Source organism: Pipistrellus hanaki (genome assembly GCF_964339955.1).
Source record: "Pipistrellus hanaki genome assembly, chromosome: 6".
Taxonomy (NCBI): Eukaryota; Metazoa; Chordata; class Mammalia; order Chiroptera; family Vespertilionidae; genus Pipistrellus; species Pipistrellus hanaki.
The window spans coordinates 37,994,806-38,015,466 of NC_140508.1; the positions used below are offsets into that span (position 1 = coordinate 37,994,806).

Genomic DNA, 20,661 nt, shown 5'->3' on the forward strand with positions numbered 1-20,661 from the left:
GGACAAGTATAAGAGCCACAGAGGACCTGGAGCCGGGCCAGGGCGGAGGTGCCAGCCACCTGCGGGGACACCGGGTGCGGAGCTAAAGCGCGGCATTCGGCCCGCCGGGGGGCAGGGTCGGTTCTGGAAGCGGGCCCCTCTCTGGAAGACTGGGAGAGGCCCTACGGAAGCCGCTGGGCTGCTGGCTGGAGGACGGCGCCAGGCGTTTAGTCCGGCGGGGTGAGTACATTTCCACGGTCCCTGCCTTTCCCCACAAGCTCCTCGCCCCCAAGAGTAACAGAGGGACTATCTGTCCCAGAGGTGCCAAGTGGAGACTGAGTGGCCACTTGACAGGAATTTGAGCCCTGGTTCTCTCAAAGAAGCAGTGTGTGTGTTGGGGGTGAGTGAGGGGGAGAGAGCAAGGAAGCAGAAGCACTGTCATTTATCCTGTGCTCGCCAAACACCAGGCACTGTGGGTTATCTCACTAAGGTGAAGCCAGAGGATGGAGGCCTGGCTTAGCATCCCAGTTCTTGAGGTGTTGGCTTCACTGACTCTTACAACAGCCCTATGAGGCAGCTATTGTACAGATGAGGAGACAGAAGCACAGACTTGTTAGGTTGCTAGTGCTTGCCCACGGACACACAGCAAGTGGCAAAACCAGGATTTGAACTCTCTGACTCCAAAGCCTGTGCTCTTAACCTCCGTATTATGCTATCGTGTGGCTAAGTCCCTTCCGCTTTCTGAGGGGCAGTTTCCTTATCCCAGTTCCAGGGTGTAAGATATTGCCCTGAGATTCCCTAAAGGTACCTGGATCAGCTTTAAACATCAGGAAACCTTTTGGGAAACATTTGTCAAGAACTATGTGTGCCCTAGCTGGTTTGGCTCAGTGGATAGAGCATCAGCCTGTGGACTGAGGGGTCCCAGGTTCGATTCCAGCCAAGGGCACACGCTGGGGTTGCAGGCTTTATTTCCAGTAGGGGATGTGCAGGAGGCAGCCAATCAATGATTTTCTCTCATCACTGATGTTTCTATCTCTCTTTCCCTCTTCCTTCTTCTGTGAATCAATGAAAATCTATTAAAAAAAAAAAAAGCACCTATGTGTATAATACCTTTTGATCCAGCATTCAACTTTGGAAATTTATCATAAAGGATATAATTGGATTTACGAATAAGGAAGTTCATTATAGTTTTCCTTATAATCACAGAAAATTAGAAGCAAATTTGGGGAAAAAATTATGTACATCCTACGATGAAATAATAAGCAGCCATTAAAAGCATATGTTCAAAGGATACTGCATGTTCTTGGGAAATTCTCATTTGTTAAGTGGAAAAAGCATTTTCTAAAACTATACATGGGAGTGATCTATTTATAAATATGTGTATATATAGGTTTATGAAACAAATATAAAAGATTAGAAAAAATACCCCTAGGGGTTGAGAGTTTATCTCTGAGAAATGGAGGTATGCATATTTTTATTTTTATTTTTTAAATTATTTTTTATTATTATTTTTTATTTTATTTTGGTATGCATATTTTTATATTTTTCTTTATTCATGTCTAGATTCCTCAAATTTTCTACAAAAATTCACTGTACTGCTGCTTCTGTTTTTTGTTGTTTTTTATAATCCGATTTTGGCCTTGGGCAGCCCTTCTCTGTTACAGTGCACTCATTGGCTCGAAGAGGGAACTGAATCGCAGGCTGTCCGTATTACGAGGGCCTCTGAGATGATCTGGCCCGCCAGGCTACCTGTGGGGAAAGTGAGGCCCGGGGTGCAGGGACTTGTCCCTCGCCAGACTGCTAGAAGGGCGAGGAGTCAGGAGGGACACTCCAGAATTCACTGTGTGCGGCTAACGTGTTCACAACCAACATGCCAGGGAGACCATGAATGTGGAGTGCAGCTGACACACCCACAGGCACACCCAGTGACGCCTCAGGCTGGGAGTGACAGGCGAGAGTGAGCAAAGGGCAGCTGGGTGGGCAAGGAGCAAGCTAGGTGTGCCCCAGACTTCCACCTCTCGGCTGTCCGCCTCGCCCAGGGGCGCTTCCTCCGGCAGGACCGAGGCCTGCTCACCGCTCACCGCTGGTGGCTGGATTCTGAAGGGAGAATGAAAGGACTTCGCTGGCGTTACACTCGGCTGGTAAGGGGTCCGGCGTGGGCTGTGGGGAGGGAAGCTCAGGCAGGGTGGGGCCTGAGCGAGGGAGGAATGCAGGCAGGGGATCTGTTCCTCTGCCAAGTCCCTCCCCAGCAGGTCTGGGGTTCAAAGCACAAACTCAGGAGCCCAGGGCCTTCGCTCCCAGGCCCCCATGGAGCACAGACTGCTGTTCCGTTTCTTCCTCCCTCGAGTGGGTGCCAGACGGAGCTCTGTCCAGAAGCCTCAGCCTACTAGAACCCCCTCTTTAGGCCTGAACCTGGAATATAGGAAAGCAATGTCTGAAACAGAGTGGAAGCTCGAATGAATGAATGAATATAATGAATATAATAACATTTATGCCCCCTGACCCACATACCAGTACATATATAGGGTATCCCCCAAAAATGTATGCACACTTTAACAACTGATAATTCACTTAATTTTCACTCGTTCCAGGTTTATCTGATTTGAAATAATGGGTGAAGCCAGACTAAGCTTTAAATTAAACAAAGAAAATTTATCCTAAAATGCCACTAGACTGTTTTTTAAAAATATATATTTTATTGATTTTTTATAGAGAGGAAGGGAGAGGGATAGAGAGCTAGAAACATCGATGAGAGAGAATCATCGATCAGCTGCCTCTTGCACACCCCCTACTGGGGATGCGCCTGCAACCAATGTACATGCCTTTGACCGGAATTGAACCTGGGACCCTTCAGTCTGCAGACTGACGCTCTATCCACTGAGCCAAACCAGTTTCGGCTCACTAGACTGTTTTTTAATGGAACCCATAAAAGATAAATTTCAAAAATTAGCAACAGGCCGAGACCGGTTTGGCTCAATGGATATAGCATCGGCTTGGGGACTGAAGGGACCCGGGTTCGATTCCGGTCAAGGGCATGTACCTTGGTTGCGGGCATATCCCCAGTAGGGGGTGTGCAAGAGGCAGCTGATCGATGACTCTCTCTCATCGATGTTTCTGGCTTTCTATCTCTCTCCCTTCCTCTCTGTACAAAATCAATAAAATATATTAAAAAAAAAAAATAGCAACAGGCCATGAATTGAGGGCACACAAGTACTGAACAAAATGATTCTTCTTTTATTAAATGTTTTCAAGCATATTAATCCTTTTCTTTTCTTTTCAAAATGTTTTTATTAATTTCAGAGAAAGGAAGGGAGAAGGAGAGAGACAGAAACATCAATGATGAGAGAGAATTATTGATCGGCTGTCTCCTATGTACCGCCCACTGGGGATCGAGCCCACAATCGGGCATGTGCCCTGACTGGGAATCAAACCATCACCTCCTGGCTCATAGATTGGTGCTCAATCACTGAGCCACGCCTGCCGGGCCAAAATGATTCTTTTTTATTTTTATTTTATTGATTTTTTACAGAGAGGAAGGGAGAGAGATAGAGAGCTAGAAACATCGATGAGAGAGAAACATCGACCAGCTGCCTCCTGCACACCCCCTACCGGAGATGTGCCCGCAACCAGTGTACATGCCCTTGACCGAAATCGAACCTGGGACCTTTCAGTCTGCAGACTGATGCTCTACCACTGAGCCAAACCGGCTTCGGCTAAAATGATTCTTGATGTTTGGAATTCCGTTACTTCGAGTTTCCAGCTGTGCTTAGACCAGAACAGTCATCAGTTTGAAAACAGGCATTGTCAAAAAACTATTCATTTCTATAGATTCTTTTGAATTTTGAAAATGAGCTATATGTTAATAAACACCAACTTTATGATCATTCAAAGTGTGTATACATTTTGGGGGGACACCCTGTATTTACACAATCCCAACTCACACTCACAAACACTTTGACAGGGAAACACAAAGTTACACTCAGCACCGCCTCACACTGATTTGCCTACACAACTCTATTTGTAAGGGAACACACACATTCACGTGGACAATCGCACATTTTACACAAAACCGCACACGCCTCACCTACGACAGCATGATTGTTTCACTGGCTGACAGGGAAGCCTCGGGGTCTCCTTTGTAAAACAGGAATAATAAGCAGCACATTCTTAGGATTCCTGGGGAAATTCGGAGAGATCATGCACAGCTAGCACTTCACACCGGCCTGGTCAAGTGTGTGCTGACCAATGTCAGCCACTCTGGTTCTTACTATTATGATCAATAACTCATGTATCATCTTACACAGCACCCAGGGCTGGGCTGTCACCTGCCCTTCTCCCCTGCCCCCGAGCTGAGAACTGGATCCCTGGCACCCACCTGGGTCCAGAGCAGACAGGCGGACAAACCCCAGGGCCCACGGCCACAGCTGATGGGCGTGTGCGATTCCAGCCTTAGCTAGCAGGTACCGGGAGGAAGCAGGCTGGCGGGACTGAGTCTTGTCTGTGACGGACACTCCCGGCCTCCTCTGGCTGGGCTGGTGGTTGTAGGGGCCTGGGCAGGGGTGGCTGAGGCCTGGGAGATGTGGGAGCGGGTGGCTCCTGTCCCTTTATCTCTCCAGGCCTCTTTGTGCCTTCACAGCCCAGCCAGGTGGAGAACACCCTGTCTGCAGAGGAGGGTGAGGAAGGGGACGAGGAAGAGGAAGAGGAGAAGGAGGCAGCCCCAGCTCCAGCCCCCGCTCCGGAAGATCCCGTGGAGCCCCAGCTGGCAGAAGCCAGCCAGGTTCTGGGAGCCTCGGAGATTAGGCAGGTGAGGCCTGGATTATGGTGCAAGGATGTCAGCCCTGAGACTGCGAGTCCCACCCGCCCGTCCCCCTCCCAGCCAGGCCAAGGACTCCTGGGATCACGCCTGCTCCGAACCCAGCTCCCTGTGTCACCCTGGGCGAGCCATTTCTCCGCTGGCTCCCCTCTCCCCCGTCAAACAATCCAGGACACCGGCGTCGCGCCTGCACTGGGCCAAGTGAAGGGTGTAGGAAATAAGCTAACGTTTGAGTAGAAGAGCCAAGTGAAGGGTGTAGGAAATAAGCTAACGTTTGAGTAGAAGAGCCCTTGGGAAGGATGAAAGGATAAGGACAGGGGGGTTAGGAGGAGGGATTCACCATCTCATCTGTTCTCCAGCCACTAGAGGCCACGGTGACCAAGGGAAGAGAGACCTGACCTGAGTTCAAATCCCGACTCTGCCACTTGCTCCCCATGTGAGCTGATTCCCCTCCCCTGGCCTCATCTGTTGCAGGGGTCCTCAAACTTTTTAAAGTGGGGGCCAGATCACGGTCCCTCAGAGAGCTGGAGGGCCGGACTATATGAACTACTAATTCCTACTGTAACACCTCGGCTGCGCTCACTGCCCAAAAAACCTGGCGGGCCGGATCAGACTCCTCTGCGGGCCGCATGTGGCCCGCGGGCCGTAGTTTGAAGACCCCTGTGTTAGAGAGTCCCTCTCAGGGGCTACTCCTGGCAGGTGTGAAAGTCCCCTGGAAACAGGAAACTCCTCTGTAAACTGTGAAGTACCTTGCTTGTGAGAGTGGTGGCTGTTTAACCTCCCTGGGACCTCGCGCCCCCCCACCCCCCAATAGTAAAAGGAGACTGGGAGGACGAGGACCCCCCACTCACCTCCAGACCTGTCCCCAGCTCAGCCGCCACCTCCCCGCGAGGGTCACGGGATATTCCTGGAGTCTGGCCTTCTGCACGGCGAGGGACGGCTTCAGTCTGCAGAGCCTGTACCGGCAGATGGAGGGCCACAGCGGGCCGGTGCTGCTGGCGCTGAAGGACCAGGACGGGCAGGTGAGCTGGGCTGGGGGGTGCTGAGGAAAGGGTGTGTGTAGATGGGCTCTTGGGGGCCTCCACCCTCCAGCACTGCCCCGGGCCCCCCACTTGCCCCTCTAGGATAAGCCTACGTTACCAAGCTTGGGAATTGGGTTTCCGGAGGATCGTCTATTTCCTTCCAGCTGCAAAACGCACGCTCTTCTGCTTTCCAGATGTTTGGGGCCTTCTCCTCCTCGGCTTTCCGACTCAGCAAAGGCTTCTACGGAACTGGCGAGACATTCCTCTTCTCCTTCTCCCCACAGCTGAAGGTGATGTCCCCACCCTTTCGGGAGCCGGTGGGAGGGGTCTCTGGCAGGACAGAGATCCCAGGGGCCCAGGGGCCCCCAGCTCCATCCCCTGTGCTGGGGTGTCTGGTATCCTCCAAGCTTCCCACAGAGGGAAGGCAGGAGGGCAGGGGCAGGCAGAGCACCCCCGTGGCCTGCCCCTCTTCGTGTGTGTGTGTGTGTGTGTGTGTGTGTGTGTGGGTGTGTGTGTGTTTGGTTTAAATACTCAGTAGGTCCTTGGCAACCACTTTCTGGCTCTGCGAGGAAGAGGTTTGTTGTCACCAGATTCAGGCTGGAAAGACAAGTTTAGTCGAAGGGCAGGTAGAGCTGAGGATGGAGGAGAAGGTGTGAAGGTTGAGGGGAGAGCAAGTATCAGCTAGTGATCACGAGAGTGGAAAGGGAAGCCCAGGAGAGAAAACTAGAGACGAGGAGGGACAGCCAGGCAATGCTGACGGGAGGGTTGAGACTGAATTTTAACACAAGCCAAGAACTTCCCTCCAGCAACCTTCAGCTCTTCGGGTTCAGGCAGCGGAGAGCGTGCAGAGTGGGGGAGGGTTCGTCCATGATGGGTTTGGCCAAGCTGTTTTAACGGAGGAGAGAGGGAAAAAGGAAGTGGAAGGGAGTGGAAATACAAAATGGAGGGAGAAGTGCTGGATACTTTGGTTTGCGATGAGGTACATCCTCTCCAGTGCACAGACCAAGACACCTTCAGACACACCCAGCAGCACAAACATCTGGTCGCGTGACGAAGAGGTGACCAGGAGCTGTGGACTGGCTGTAGGCAAAGGCACCCTCCCTATTGCCTTGCCTGGCAATCTCATCGGGGAAGAGGAGAGGGGTAGGTTGTCCACAGTGAGCCCACGCTGGAGACCAGTCATCGCTGCCTGTCTTCCGTGGTTCGCATATGAGAATTCTAGGATTTCCCTTGTACTGAACTGACAACTCCTTGGCAGAATTCTTTGTTTGATCCTCCTTGTCTTCCCCAACCTTTTAATGGCACAAGGCCCCAGAGCCCAGTTTTGGGTTCTCCGCTCTTCTCTGACCACCCTCTTCTCCTTCAGGGTCCTATCCATTCTTACAGTTTTCTGTGCCGTCCATGTGCTCATGGCCTCTTCCCCTGGACTCCAAACCCACAGACATCCAAACACTATCCAGCGGCTCCACAAATCTCACACATGGCATTTCAAACCTCACAGGTCCAAGGCCGAGCTCCCGACTCTCCCCCATAAAACAGCTCCTCCAGGCATCTTCCCCAACCAAGTTCACTGGCACCTCCCTCTTTCCCGCTGCCGAGACCAAAAAATGTGGAGTCCTTAACATCTCTTCTACACCGTACATCTGAGCTGCCAACCAGGTCTGACTGTCCTGCCTTCTCCTTCTGTCTGCGTCCAGAACCCACCACTTCTCACTGTGCCCTGTGCAGTCATCCTGGTTCAAGCCACCATCACTATTTGCCTGTCTTCTTGCTCTGGCCTCCGAATGCTTCTACCTCCCATCACCACAGAAGATGAAACGATCCCTTTAAGAGCTAAGTCAGAGCATGTCGCTGACTCCACGCTGCCCATGGCTTCCTTTCTCACTAGGGAAAAGCCAAAGTCTTGACAATAACTACAAGTCCCTACATCTTCTGGCCTCTTGCTGTTGTTGTTTCTTTCTTTTAAAATATGTTTTTATTAATTTTTTTTTAGAGAGAGAGAAAGGAAGAAGATAGGTAGAAACATCAACGAGAAAGAGACATCACCAGTTGGCTGTCTCCTACTGGAGATCGAGCCCGTACTTGGGTATATGCCCTGACTGGAAATCAAACCTGTGACCTTTGGTTCATGGATTGACACTCAACCACTGAGCCACACCAGCTAGGCTTTACCTCGCTGTGCTCTAGCCACACTGACCTCTGAGCTGGTCATTAAACACGCTGGCTTGCTACTGCCTTTGCACATGCTGTTCTGCCTACAGTGCCCTCCATTGGATGTGCACATGGCTTAGTTCTCACCTCCTTCAGTTCTCTGCTCAGATGTCACCGTCTCAGAGAGGCCTTCCCTGGTCACCTGATTTACATTTACAATACTGTACCCCCTGGGAACCCCGTTTGCCCTTTTCTGCCTTTTTCTCCTTAGCATCTGTTGCCACCTTACATACTATTTATTTTACTTATGGATTTGCCTCCTCCAAATAGAGTGGAAGTCCCATGAGGCAGGCATTTTTGTCTGTTATGGTCACCATCCTACCCATTACCTAAAACAGCACCTGGTGCTAAATGCTTAAAAAAGAATTGAGTAATTTTCTCAGGGGCTTGCTATCGGTCTTCCTAGCCTATGGTTATGGAATCTCACCTTTTCAAAAACTGGTTAATTTGTGCCTGTCTTTGATCTTTTTGGGACTTATGTTCTTCATGAATTCCCAGTAGTTCCTTGATCACCACTCTAAGCAGCATCATGAAGATGGTCTTAATTCCTTCGGTAGCAATGTTGACCTTACTCCTTCAAGTTCGAAGGTCATGTTCCTTGATGAAAGTAGAAGAGGACTTGAATGGTTCTGTCTTCTCATGGTCACTTGTTAATATTATCTCATCTCGCTGAAACCGGTTTGGCTCAGTGGTAGAGCGTCGGTCTGCGAACTGAAAGGTCCCGGGTTCGATTCCGGTCAGGGGCATGTACATTGGTTGCGGGCACATCCCCGGTAGGGGGTGTGCAAGAGGCAGCTGGTCAATGTTTCTCTCTCATCGATGTTTCTAGCTCTCTATCTCTCTCCCTTCCTCTCTGTACAAAAATCAATAAAATATATTTAAAAAATTTATATATATTATCTCATCTCTTCTGAGACCAAGCTTATCTTTTATTAGTACTTTTTTTTTGTTCCTTTGTTTTGCTAAAAATCCTTTGTTCATAGCATTTTTTTACAACTAATTATACATAATAATATACTATGCTCTTGCAGCCCTTTAAAAATCTTTGTATTAACTGAATTAACTCTGGAGTAACTTATTTGTTCAATGAACATCTATACCGTCCTGGCAGGGTAGCTCAGTTGTCTGATACACCAAGGTTGCAGGTTCAATCTCCATTCAGGGCACATACAAGATGCAACCAATGAATGCATAAATAAGTAGAATAACAAATCGGTGTTTTTCTCTCTCTCAAAAAAGAATCAATAAAAACAAACAAGATAACACATCTATCCTATGTCTTAGGAACACTGCCAGGAGTCAAGACAGCTCTCACAGAGCTTTTATGTTAGGGGGAAAGCTATGACACATGCACAGGGCACTCAGTGAGAGGAAAAAAGGTCTGGGAGAAAGGGCTACTTTATTTTTTTAAAATATATTTTATGGATTTTTTACAGAGAGAAAGGGAGAGAGATAGAGAGCTAGAAACGTCGATGAGAGAGAAACATCGACCAGCCGCCTCTTGCACACCCCCCACTGGGGATGTGCCCGCAACCAATGCACATGCCCTTGACTGGAATCGAACCTGGGACCTTTCCGTCCGCAGACCGCCGCTCTAACACTGAGCCAAACCGGTTTCGGCAGGAAGGGCTACTTTAGATAGGGTGGTCCAGGAAACTTTTCTGGGATATCTGAGATAAAAGATGAGAAGTGAGCCATTTGAGGATCTGCAGGAAGACCATCTGGGCATAGTGATCCGTAGGCGTGAAGGTCCTGAAGCGGAATAGCTTTGCGTGTCCCAGGGTCAGAAAGGCTGGTGAGCTGAAGTGCAGTCAGTAAGGAAGGAAGAGGTCAGAGAGAAAATCAGGGGTCCGAGCCGGCTTGGCTTCCAGCTACAGCGAGGAGTGGGATTTTGTTCCCATTGCACTAGGAAGCCATAGGAGGGCTTTAGAAATGATAACATCGGATTCGATTCTGAATTGATCACTCAGAGTATAGTGTAGAGATGGGCTGTGGGCAGGAGACAGTAGAAGCTGTGATCCAGCAAGGAGTGACTTGGCGTGGATGGGTGGGCAAGAATGAGTAGAGAAGGGTAGGACAGAAATGGTGGTAATCAGGGGTTGTCGGGGTGGGCCTGCAAGACTTGCTGGGTGTGAGGCAGCACTGGGGGATGGGCGGGCATGGTGCTACCTCCAGAGAGAGATGAGGGGACAGTTAGTTAATGGTAGAATTAGGGCCCGACTCCTGACCAGGGCTTTTCCCCTCCTCTCTCCAGCTTGGAAGCAGTAAGCCCCAGAGGTTCTGTTCTATTAATAGAACAGAGGGGCTGTGGATTCAGGCTGGAGAGCAAGAGGAGTTGAACTCCAGAGAGACTGGCAAAAAAATCTCAAGAGCCAGCAGCTCAGAATACTTCCCGGGCTTAGTTGGGGCCTGGAAGTTCCATTCCCTTTACAATACTGCCACCCAGTGGTGTGGATTTGAACTGCAGGGCGGTAACTGGAGCCTTTTTCTGTCTTGCCAGGTCTTTAAGTGGACAGGAAGCAACTCTTTCTTTGTCAAAGGAGACTTGGATTCACTGATGATGGGCAGTGGCAGGTGCGTGTCTCAGTCGCCCCTGAGTCTCAGGGTGGTCTGTGTTCTGGTCCCTTCTCTTGCCCAGAAAGGCTGAGCTAGGTTGTCTTATAAAATGGGGAGGCTGGTGGTTAATTTTCAGGCCTCTCCCTTCAGCAGCCCAACTTGCCTCTAAGACAACATTGAGGAAAGAGGATGGCATGACGCTCCCTCTGAGTGTTTGCAGTTGGTACAGCTTAGTCCGAATTTATGTCACTTTGGGAAGAGCATTCCTCGTGGTTGGATGAGGGTAGCCTCAAATTTAGCCGTCAGCACTTCAATCCTAGGGAATGTAACTCACTGGAGTCTGCCCGGGACCCTGCTTAAGGGGGTGTGTATGTGTGTGTTGGGGGTGGGAAGTGGAGTGGGTTAGGAGGGAAAGGTTAGTCTTGCCCCTGGTATGGCCTGCTAATTGAGGCAGAATCAATCCTATCCCGAGGGCAGAGATGACAACACTGATCAGGACCAGGCAGCTGCCTGAACAGCCTCCAGAGCGGCTGACACAGGACACACCAGCTCTTTCTGCCTTGCAGTGACTCACTTCCCAGCTCCAGCCTAGCTTTGCTGCCAGGTGAAGGAATTAACGTGGACGCTCTCTGAAGTGTTTTGAGCTCAGAGTCCACATCTGTGAGATTCACCCCATTGGTTAAACCTTGCCATCTTGCCCTAGCCAGTTTGGCTCAATGGTTCGAGTGTCGACCCATGAGGGTCCTGGGTTTGATTCCTGTCAAGGGCAGGCTAGATTCTCCATATTCCAGACAGGTGCAGGAAGTAAACAATGAAGGCCTTTCTCATGTTGATGTTTCTCTCTCTGTATCTCTCCCTCTCCTTTCTACTCTCTCTAAAAATCAATGGAAAAAAATATCCTTGGGTGAGGATTACCAACAACAAAAAGAAAAAAACAAGAGAGAAAAAAACAAACAAACCTTGCCATCTTAAATACATTCCAAATGTTCTAATCCTGTGGTGAGCGTTGCACCACTGTATATATTTATTAAAACCACTGAACTGTAAAAACAAACAAACAAAAAAAACCCTCTAGAACCTGTGGGGAATAATGTGTGTGGAATCTTCAACAATCCAGGATAAATGGGTTTAAGGGACTTGGAGATATAAGCCGTCAGGGTGTGGATCTGAAAGGTCTCAACACCCAGGAGAGCCATGCCAACACTTTCCTCTTCTCTGTAGTGGCCACTTCGGGCTGTGGCTGGATGGAGACTTGTATCACGGAGGAAGCCACCCCTGTGCGACCTTCAACAACGAGGTACTGGCCCGGCAGGAGCAGTTCTGCATCAAGGAGCTGGAGGCCTGGGTTCTGAGCTGATGGCCCCACAGAGGGCAGCTTCCTGAGGGAGCAGGTGCTCCGACCCGCTCATGGATGCTGTCCAGGCCCTTACATGGGGCAGGCCATTCTGTCCAAAAACACGGATGGTGACGAGTCCTAGTGCTGACTGTGGCTGTGAGCCACCCTCCTGGTGGCCTGGGGACCCAGGACAGGCATGGGGCCGGAACGGAAGGAGTGAAAGCCAGCTACACCTCACCGGGGCAGGGCCAAGTCCCTCATGAAAATTATCTTTCAAAAAAGTATGCAACTAATACATGTTTACTGTAGAAAAAAAACCAGAAGACATTAAAAATTTAAATTGCCAAATTTATCCCTCTCCAAAAAAAAAAAACAACCTCAACAAACACTACTATTTTTATGTATAACCTTCCAGACAATTTTTCATGGAGATATATATGTATATCTTACAAAAATGGGATTCTACTTTATATATTTTGGAAATTATTTTAAATTAAAGACTATTGTCAAACCACAGATACCTGGGATCAGTGAAATTAATAAAGACTCTAGTAGTATCATTCTTTTTCTAGAACAATGAGGGCTATGAGCTAGGTACTTGCAAATGTCTAATTTCATGAGGAAGATATGAGAGCAGCAAATGAACAATATGCATATTTAATACAGAAGCTAAAACTCTGTAGATGGGAACCTCGGGGAATTTAAAACAGGGAGGATATTTTTCAGGCACAACAGGAACTCAGAAAACTAAGAAAAATCCAGATCCCTTCCCATGCTTGTACCTACCTCCGACCAGAGGAAAACATTCTTTTTTTTTTTTTTTTTTTTTTTTTTTTACAGAGAGGAAGAGAGAGGGATAGAGAGTTAGAAACATCGATGAGAGAGAAACATCGATCAGCTGCCTCCTGCATACCCCACACTGGGGATGTACCCACAACTAAGGTGCATGCCCTTGACCAGAATCGAACCTGGGACCTTTCAGTCCGCAGGCTGACGCTCTATCCCCTGAGCCAAACCAGTTTCGGCAAACATTCTTTATTATGCTATTGTTTGCCATGATTGAGTAAGAAAAGTTAAATAACATACACCCTGTTAAATACCATCCCCTCTCTCACAGACCCAACATAGCATTGAGGTACTAAAAACTACTTGGGTAAATTCGTAGACCCATTTCCTTTGCACAAAAAGGTCAAAACTGGGCACACAGTGTGAGTCATTAAGGAAGACACCTCTGGTTTTAAGATGGAGATACATTATGAAGCTTTATTGCAGGTTTTAATTCTTCACCCAAATTAAGTAACCAGTCATTTAAACTTGCAGTTCTGTTTACAGTCTCAAGGTGATAACATTCAGTAACTCCAAAGACTAAGCTGTTAAAGTCTCCATTTTTATACAAACAGTGAAGATGTTTCTTAAAATAAATCTAATCTTGTAAATGACACATGGTTCTCATCATTAAAATAATAGTAAAAAAGCATAAAGTGCAGCTGCCTTATATGCAATAAAGTTACTTATCAGCACAATGATACAGAATCGGGACTACAAAATTCCAAAGTAAACCACAATGGTTTAAAGGTAGGAGTTGCAAAAATAAAACAATCTTAGCAGAAAAAGTACATTCTTCACTACAGGTCTGGGTACACGGGGTCTGAGGCCTAGAGTTCTCCCTGGATGTTTTGGAGGCCATGGCCAAAACAGGCCTGGCCCAGCACTATGGCTGACTTCCCCTGTGCTCCTCGAGCCCCCATGTGAACACATCCCCACCTACATGGCATCACAGTGGGAGGGAGCAAAGGGTTTTAATTATTCTCCTATTAATTAGGGTCAATTCTTGATTATCTACCTCCGGGTGGAGGAAGGGGAGAGAGACTATGTAGAATGGCAGACATTCCTGATATTTCTCACTCTAGTGTCAGCAGAACCTGGTTATACAGTGGGAGGCAGCTTCACTCCTCAGAGTCGGGATAACCTGCTGGCCTGCGTTGTGAATTCTCCCTTCCTCACTCACTCCTGCCACAGCCATGAGAGGTGAAGGGCTCACAAAAAAATGACTGCCATTCCTCACTGCCTTGCGTTTTCGGGATCCTCTGGCCTCCACGGGCTTTGGCGCTAACTCCAGACTTGGCTCTTGGTGAATTTCTGTAGAACCGGAAATGTGCGTGGGGGGGTGGGGGTGGGATGGGGCGCGCTGCTCAGCAGAGGAGCACTGCTCACCACAGTGGCGTCCACTCCGCCGCTGAGGGTAACGGAATCAACTTACAAAGGGGAACCTGGAATGCCCTGGGTAATCACTCAGCTCAGCACAAGCAGTGCAGTCTTTGCTCTGAAACCATAAGATGCACTGAACCCGCACCAGCCAAGTCCAGCTCTGAGCAGCCCCCAGGAGGGTTCCGGTGGCGGCCTCCGCTCAGCTCCCGAGATGCAGGAGCAGGTCGGAGGGGAGCTCCTTTTCCAGGCGGGGCAGTGGGACAGCCAAGACATGGGCCGTGAGTGTTAGGAGAGAAGGAAGCTGCCTGGGCCTGGAGCCACAACTGACCCAGAGGACAACCTGGTTTGGGGGACCCCTCTGCCACTGAGGGTAGGGTCTCCTAAAAGGTATTTTATAGCCCACTTCAGAGGCCAGAGGCCTCCGATTTTTTCAATAATTGAATCAGGCTTCTCACGGAGGAATTGGAGCCCATTCCTGGTTTACCCCAACTTGGCTAAAAGGGTGAGGGGAGGTGTCTCTCTCTAATGTTTAGATCACTTAAAAGGAGATGTCCTCAAGGTGACATTTCCTCAGAAGCTAGGATTTTGGTTGGTTTTAATCTTGGCTGTTCAATCCCAACTTCAAATTCCAAAGTATGCCCTTGTATCTTTTCTTTTTCTTTTTAAAAACACACAATCATATGTCAAAAAGTTTTCTAAGAAAATAGACTGCTAAAAGAGAAAGGCTTTAATTAATACTAAAAATAGGTAAGGTAATGTTTTTTATAGCATACATAGCAAGATTTGCCTATTACCTTTTAGTTTCTTTGAATAAAAATTGTTTAGCTTCAGCATAGGTATACATTCAAAATATAAAATAAAAAGTACTTGCTCAGCATAGGAGCACTCTCATCAAATTCCCACAATTACTGAATTGTGCTGGGGTGAGGGACTTTCGTAAACAAATGATTACATACTGCTATACAGTTTTCTCTTTGCTTGGGAAGAAGCTGGACTCTCAGTTCTATTTGAGCAATTCCATTCCGGTTTTAGAGGTGTTATTTGTGGGGCTATAACATCGCCATCCTGTCAAAGAGAAAAAAAACAGGAAGAGAGAAAAGCCAGTTTTCATAATTTCAGTGAAAGTCTCAGGTACACGTACTTGTATTGCAGAGTGATCAAGTCCAGACCTACTTATTCTTGGGAAACCCCAAATTACATCTACACCCTGCATTTGGGTGAAATTAGAAACACCACAGTCCTAAGCAGATAAGAGCTTTGCATAGCAAAAGCCACCAGACCTATTCTTATCAAAGATGGTCAGAGTAGCATACTGCCCAGTTCTATAGCCCCTCCCTTCATGCACCTTCACAGAATACAAACTGTCCTGTTTTCCAGAGAGAAAAGAGAGACTTCTCAGGACCTCTGCTCTTCCCTTGCCTAGGCCCCTTTTAAAAAATTTTATGTATTGATTTTAGAGAGCAGAAAGAAGAAAGAACGAGAGAGAAACATTGGTTTGTTCTTCCATTTGTTTTTGCATTCATTGGTTGCTTCCTGTATGTGCCCTGACCAGGAATAGAACCCGCAACCTTGCATATTAGGATGATGAGCTACCCAGTCAGGACCTTTGCCCAGTCCCCTCTGCAATACATGGCTCTGGGTCTACAAGATAGCAAAAATAACAACAAATACAAACAAACAAAGAACAGGTATGTCCCTACGAAACTTGGACTTCTCTCTGCAGAGTTATAACCTAGACCAGTGGTTGGCAAACCGCAGCTCACGAGCCACATTGCAGCTCTTTGGCCCCTTGAGTGACTCTTCCACAAAATATCACATGCGGGTGCGCATGTACCAGTGCGATTGAAACTTTGTGGCCCACGAGCAGAAGTCGGTTTTTGGCCTGGGCGAATCTATTTTGAAGAAGTGGCATTAGAACACTCGAGGGGCCAAAGAGCCTCCCGCAGGTAGCTCACGAGCCACAGTTTGCCGACCACTGGCCTAGACTCATCAGCATAGACTCTGCCCAAAATGAGGAAGAGTGTAAGAAGCAAGATGTTTTAATACCTGACTCTATCCCAAACCATTCCTGAATTTGTGAACAGATTCTTTCAGGTCATATAAGAGCGCAGGACCTTTCATGCACCAGGACAGTGATGTTTGTGGTAGAGTGCTGTGCTCATCTGCCTGTTCACTCTCAGATCCACTCATCACCTTCCCTCTGCTCCACTCTGTATTATGGGGCTGCTCTTGTAAACTCCATTTCCCAGCTCCCAACCTATTGGCTTCCAGTTAGGTTCGGCCCATGGGAAGCACTAGTAGAAGATCGCAAAAGAGGGGGGGAGAGCCCAGCTGGCATGGCTCAGTGGTTGGGCATCAACCCATAAACCAGAAGGTCATCGTTCTATTCCCGGTCCAGGCACATGACCGGGTTGTGGGCTCGGTACTCAATGAGGGGCGTGCAGCCAATCAATGAGAAGGAGTCAGCTGAATTAAAAGGGGGAGAGGAGATCATTGGTGTTTCTATCTCTCTCATCATTGGCGTTTCTATCCCTCTCTCCTTTCCTCTCCAAAATCAATGTTAATTAAAAACAAACAAAAACCCCCACACACCACATTTGAAAAGAGGGCAGAGAAGCCTGGGTATTTCTCTCCCTAACCCCTCTGGCACAGGCAGCAGTAACTGTGACTCTTCCATGGTTCTAGCTGCTGCAGATTACCCCAGCACCTGAATTCCCACCTCCTACCCCAGAGCTTCCTACTGTTGCCTCAACCATCCCGTTTGCTGGCTTAGCTCTGCCAAAAATTTGTATCATAGGCCCCATTTTAAATTCCTTCTTTTGAATTACACTGATCTGACTTGATACAGCTATGAAAAGCAGCCATTCAATTGCCATGATAACTCATATTTGGAAGATCTATCTCAAAGTCAACATTATTTGTCTTCAAATCCATCTCTATTTCTATCAAATGTCCTTATTTCTACCCATTCTAATTTCAATTCCAGTGAATTTTATAAATGCAAACCTGAATATGAACATGTCATTCTCCTGCTTAAAACACTTCATTGGCTCCCACTGCTCATGGCTTAAAGGACTGTGCACAATGCCCTGGACCCCTCCCTAAATGCACCATCTTCTCTCTCATCTTCTGAACTCCTCTCCCCCTTTTAATTCAGCTGACTTCTTCTCATCTATCCTTCATGTCTCAGCTTCTAAACAATTCATTTTATTTTATTTTATTTATCTATAAAGAGACAGGGATGGGAGGGAGACAAAGACATCGACATGAGAAACATTGACCAGTTGCCTCCCATATGTGCCCAGACTGGGGATTGAACCCGAAACCTGGGTATGTTCCCTTCTGGTGTATGGGATGATATTCCAACCAACTGAGCCATACTGGCCATAGCCTAAATCATCCCATACAGTAAAACCCTGATACGCATATCAACCGAACAGTGAATTAATCGGTTGCTATGATGTGCACTGACCAACAGGGGGCAGATGCTCAAAGCAGAAGCTGCCCCTTGGTTGTCAGTGCACTCCCACAGGGGGAGTATCACTCAGCCAGAAGCCAGGCTCACAGCTTGCGAGCACAGCAGCTATGGCAGAAGCCTCTCTCACCTTGGCTGAAGGTGGGCGGTAAGGAGCGAGGGGTCCTGGACTGCGAGATGGCACAGGCTGGGCTGAGGGAACCCCTCCAGTGCACAAAATTTTGTGCACAGGGCCTTTGGAGAACTTTCCAACCAACCAATTCTGGCTTCAATGCAATACCCGTAATTGTGAGTTGTGTGACCGTCACCCCCCACTAGAGTAAGATCTGTGGGAACTATGTCTGCCTTAGATATTGTTCCATCCCTGGTACCTATCACAGACCTGGAGTAAGTACTCATTCAATGAGTGAATGTACCTAGACTTAAGATAGCTATTTCCCTAATGGCTGAACTTTAATAGCCTTTTGCCTCTTTGCTTCCTGTCTCTTCAAGTTCCTATCCACCTGCCATTAGAGTTTTCTTCCTTATTCATTGACTAGAGAGGCCCAGTGCATGAAACTTGTGCACTGGTATGGTCCCTAGTGACTGCCAGCTGCCAGCCAGGTACTCCCTCTCTTCCCCCAGCAACCTGCTGCTGCCACACCTGGAGCCTCTCTCCCTTCCCCTGGCTGGCCACGCCCCCAGATCGAACCCCTGGACAACTCCTGGTGGAGAGGTCTATTTGCATACTATCCTTTTATTATAAAGGATGATATAGGATTCAGTTCTTTGGATATTAATTACCAAAGCAGAGATATCCTTCCTTATTTCATGGGTATCACTAGTTGGAGATGACCAATACAGAAATAAATAATAATTATGGCAGCACAGTAAGACTTGAATACTCTCCATGATTCCCTCCTAGCTGTACATAAGGAAAAAAAAAATCTTCTTTCTTAGCTGATTATTCAGGGTGCTCCATAATCTAGTCCACTCTTCCAACTCAATTTCTCACAACTCTTCTATCCCAGTTAGCAGGTCTCCTCATGGTTCTCCTAGACATATTCAGCTTTTTCCACTTTCATGCCCTTTTCTGATGCTCTCATTGCCAAATATGTGCCGCCCTTCTCTGCTAACTCACCCAAACACAATTGGCCTTCTGGATTGAGTAGAGTTCTCCCTCTTTCAGAAGGCTTTTCTGTCTGCTCTCTGAATCCTGATAGAATTCACCTGGACCACTCCATCTGGCACTTGATAAAGATCTGATGGACTCAGCTACTCTTCCATGTCTGACCTTTCATTTTTGTTTCCTTTAGGACCCAATGCATGAAGGGAAAAGGCAGCTGTGGTGTTGGGAGAGGGAGGCCTAGACTGGGAAGTAGAATGCTGTTTTCCACCTGTCTGCTCATTATATCCATTCAGTCAACAAATATAGATGGGCCACTTTCTCTGTGTCAGGCACTACTATGGGTATGTCAATGAAAGACAATTTTAACAATATTCTCTACAGCAGTGTTTCCCAAACTTCTGACATATGTGTGCCCCTTCTATAATTTTCGTAACGCTGAGTACCCCTCGTACTCATGAGAACGTAGAATTAGGCGCAGCTAAGCACAGTGCAGTGCATATCCCCACCAAACTCCGGTGCAATGCGAACCCCCACCAAACTCTTCCTGTACCCTGGGGGTACGTGTACTGCACTTTGGGAAACACTGCTCTACAGGATTGGCAACCACAGCTTGTTTCCACCTCCTTTCCACTCTCTTATTCTAGAGAACTGGGTTTCAAATAAGAAGTTAGAAAACTTATTATCAGCCGAAACCAGTTTGGCTCAGTGGATAGAGCGTCAGCCTGCGTACTCAAGGGTCCCAGGTTCGATTCCGGTCAAGGGCATGTACCTTGGTTGCAGACACATCCCCAGTAGAGGGTGTGCAAGAGGCAGCTGATCGATGTTTCTAACTCTCTATCCCTCTCTCTTCCTCTCTGTAAAAAATGAATAAAAATAGTTTAAAAAATAAATAAATAAACAAGTGATATTTTAAAAAAAGAAAAAGAAAAAAAAACTTATTATCAATTGTATGTGTGCTTATGCAAGTTAACTACTCAGTGTTTGTAACCCCTATCTGAAAGATGAAGACACTATGATTCACTGCTAGCGTCACTAAAAGAACTGGAAGAAATAACTGGTAAGAACATTACAAAGTACTAGCAACATGCTCACCATTTTAAACATTTATTAACACAATAATGATAAACAGAGTACCCACTCACAACTGATACAGGAAGAAAATCCTGTTTGGCAGATTCATATATCTTAAAAGAAAAGCTTAAAGTGGAAAACCTTTTATTTTCAGAACCATAACCAAAATGACTATAATTTAAATGAGAACTTTTCAGAGGGACATAAGGATCCCTTTTGGTCTTTACTTAAATATAAAAAATTGTGCCCAGCTGGTATGGCTCAGTGGTTGACTTATGAACCAGGAGGTCAGTGTTGAATTCCCAGTGGAGGGCATGTAAGAGGCAGCTGATCAATGGATTCTCATCATTGATGTTTCTAACATCTCTCCCTCTCTCAAATCAATAAAAATAATATTTTTAAAAACTGTGCAAAGTAATAAATAATAAGCCACTTACCTTCGGTTTGATTAAATTCCTCTTTTTGCACCAATTAACAAAATATTGTTGTGCAGCAAACCAACTCTTTTTATCCGTCTTTTTACAATACACTCGAATTAGGTTCTCCTCAAATTTCATTGGCAAAAGCTGTGAAGCCTTTTTAAAGAAAAGATTTCACTGTCACCTTGAATTCACACACTGAAGAGAGATCAGTTGTTCCTAAGTTCCATTCTTGATGTTATAATAAAAGCACCACATTGCTTTGCTATATTATCCTAATTATAATTCAAAGAAAAGAACTAATGGTAGTTGTCATTAAAACATGCCCTAAACCCCTATCTGGTTTGGCTCAGTGGATAGAGCATTGGCCTGTGGACTGAAGGGTCCCAGGTTCGATTCTGGTCAAGGGCATGTACCTTGGTTGTGGGCACATCTCCAGTGGTAGGTATGCAGGAGGCAGCTG

General features: G+C 47.2%; 2 protein-coding genes and 1 long non-coding RNA gene across 5 annotated transcripts in view; 1 reads left to right on the forward strand and 2 right to left on the reverse strand.

The window, feature by feature from the left end:
• Window positions 1-1,312: 1,312 nt before the first annotated feature.
• Window positions 1,313-13,530, forward strand: TLDC2 (TBC/LysM-associated domain containing 2). 2 transcript variants are annotated; one of them, XM_084888674.1, is made up of 6 exons: window positions 1,313-2,120; window positions 4,616-4,783; window positions 5,662-5,814; window positions 5,979-6,104; window positions 10,526-10,599; window positions 11,803-13,530. In XM_084888674.1, exons 1-6 carry the CDS (start codon window positions 2,088-2,090, stop codon window positions 11,936-11,938), a joined length of 690 nt encoding a protein of 229 aa, XP_084744800.1. In that variant the 5' UTR covers window positions 1,313-2,087; the 3' UTR covers window positions 11,939-13,530. The 2 variants fall into 2 exon arrangements, with proteins under 2 accessions (XP_084744800.1, XP_084744799.1); XM_084888673.1 differs by having other exon boundaries at window positions 1,957-2,120; window positions 6,009-6,104.
• On the reverse strand, window positions 3,192-6,032 carry LOC311624956. 2 transcript variants are annotated; one of them, XR_014795413.1, is made up of 3 exons: window positions 5,933-5,993; window positions 5,644-5,834; window positions 3,192-4,155 (listed from the first exon to the last, which is right to left on the reverse strand). It is a non-coding gene; the product is annotated as an uncharacterized lncRNA (long non-coding RNA). The 2 variants fall into 2 exon arrangements; XR_014795414.1 differs by having other exon boundaries at window positions 3,195-4,155; window positions 5,644-5,793; window positions 5,933-6,032.
• The window catches only part of SAMHD1 (SAM and HD domain containing deoxynucleoside triphosphate triphosphohydrolase 1), a 60,767-nt gene continuing 53,258 nt past the window's right edge, over window positions 13,153-20,661 (reverse strand). Inside the window, exons 15-16 of the mRNA XM_084888649.1 lie at window positions 20,217-20,354; window positions 13,153-15,190 (exon numbers count right to left, since the gene is read on the reverse strand). Coding sequence (XP_084744775.1) covers window positions 15,074-15,190; window positions 20,217-20,354 — 255 coding nt within the window. The 3' untranslated portion in view covers window positions 13,153-15,073. The remainder of the gene's footprint in view (window positions 15,191-20,216; window positions 20,355-20,661) is intronic.

What these genes read in the sequence shown, in the direction of transcription:
- TLDC2 (XM_084888674.1), top strand. Translation starts at nt 2,088, where the DNA reads ATGAAAGGACTTCGCTGGCGTTACACTCGGCTG. An exon ending in GCTGGCGTTACACTCGGCTG is followed by an intron (nt 2,121 to 4,615) that starts GTAAGGGGTCCG and finishes GTGCCTTCACAG; the next exon opens with CCCAGCCAGGTGGAGAACAC. An exon ending in GAGCCTCGGAGATTAGGCAG is followed by an intron (nt 4,784 to 5,661) that starts GTGAGGCCTGGA and finishes ACCTGTCCCCAG; the next exon opens with CTCAGCCGCCACCTCCCCGC.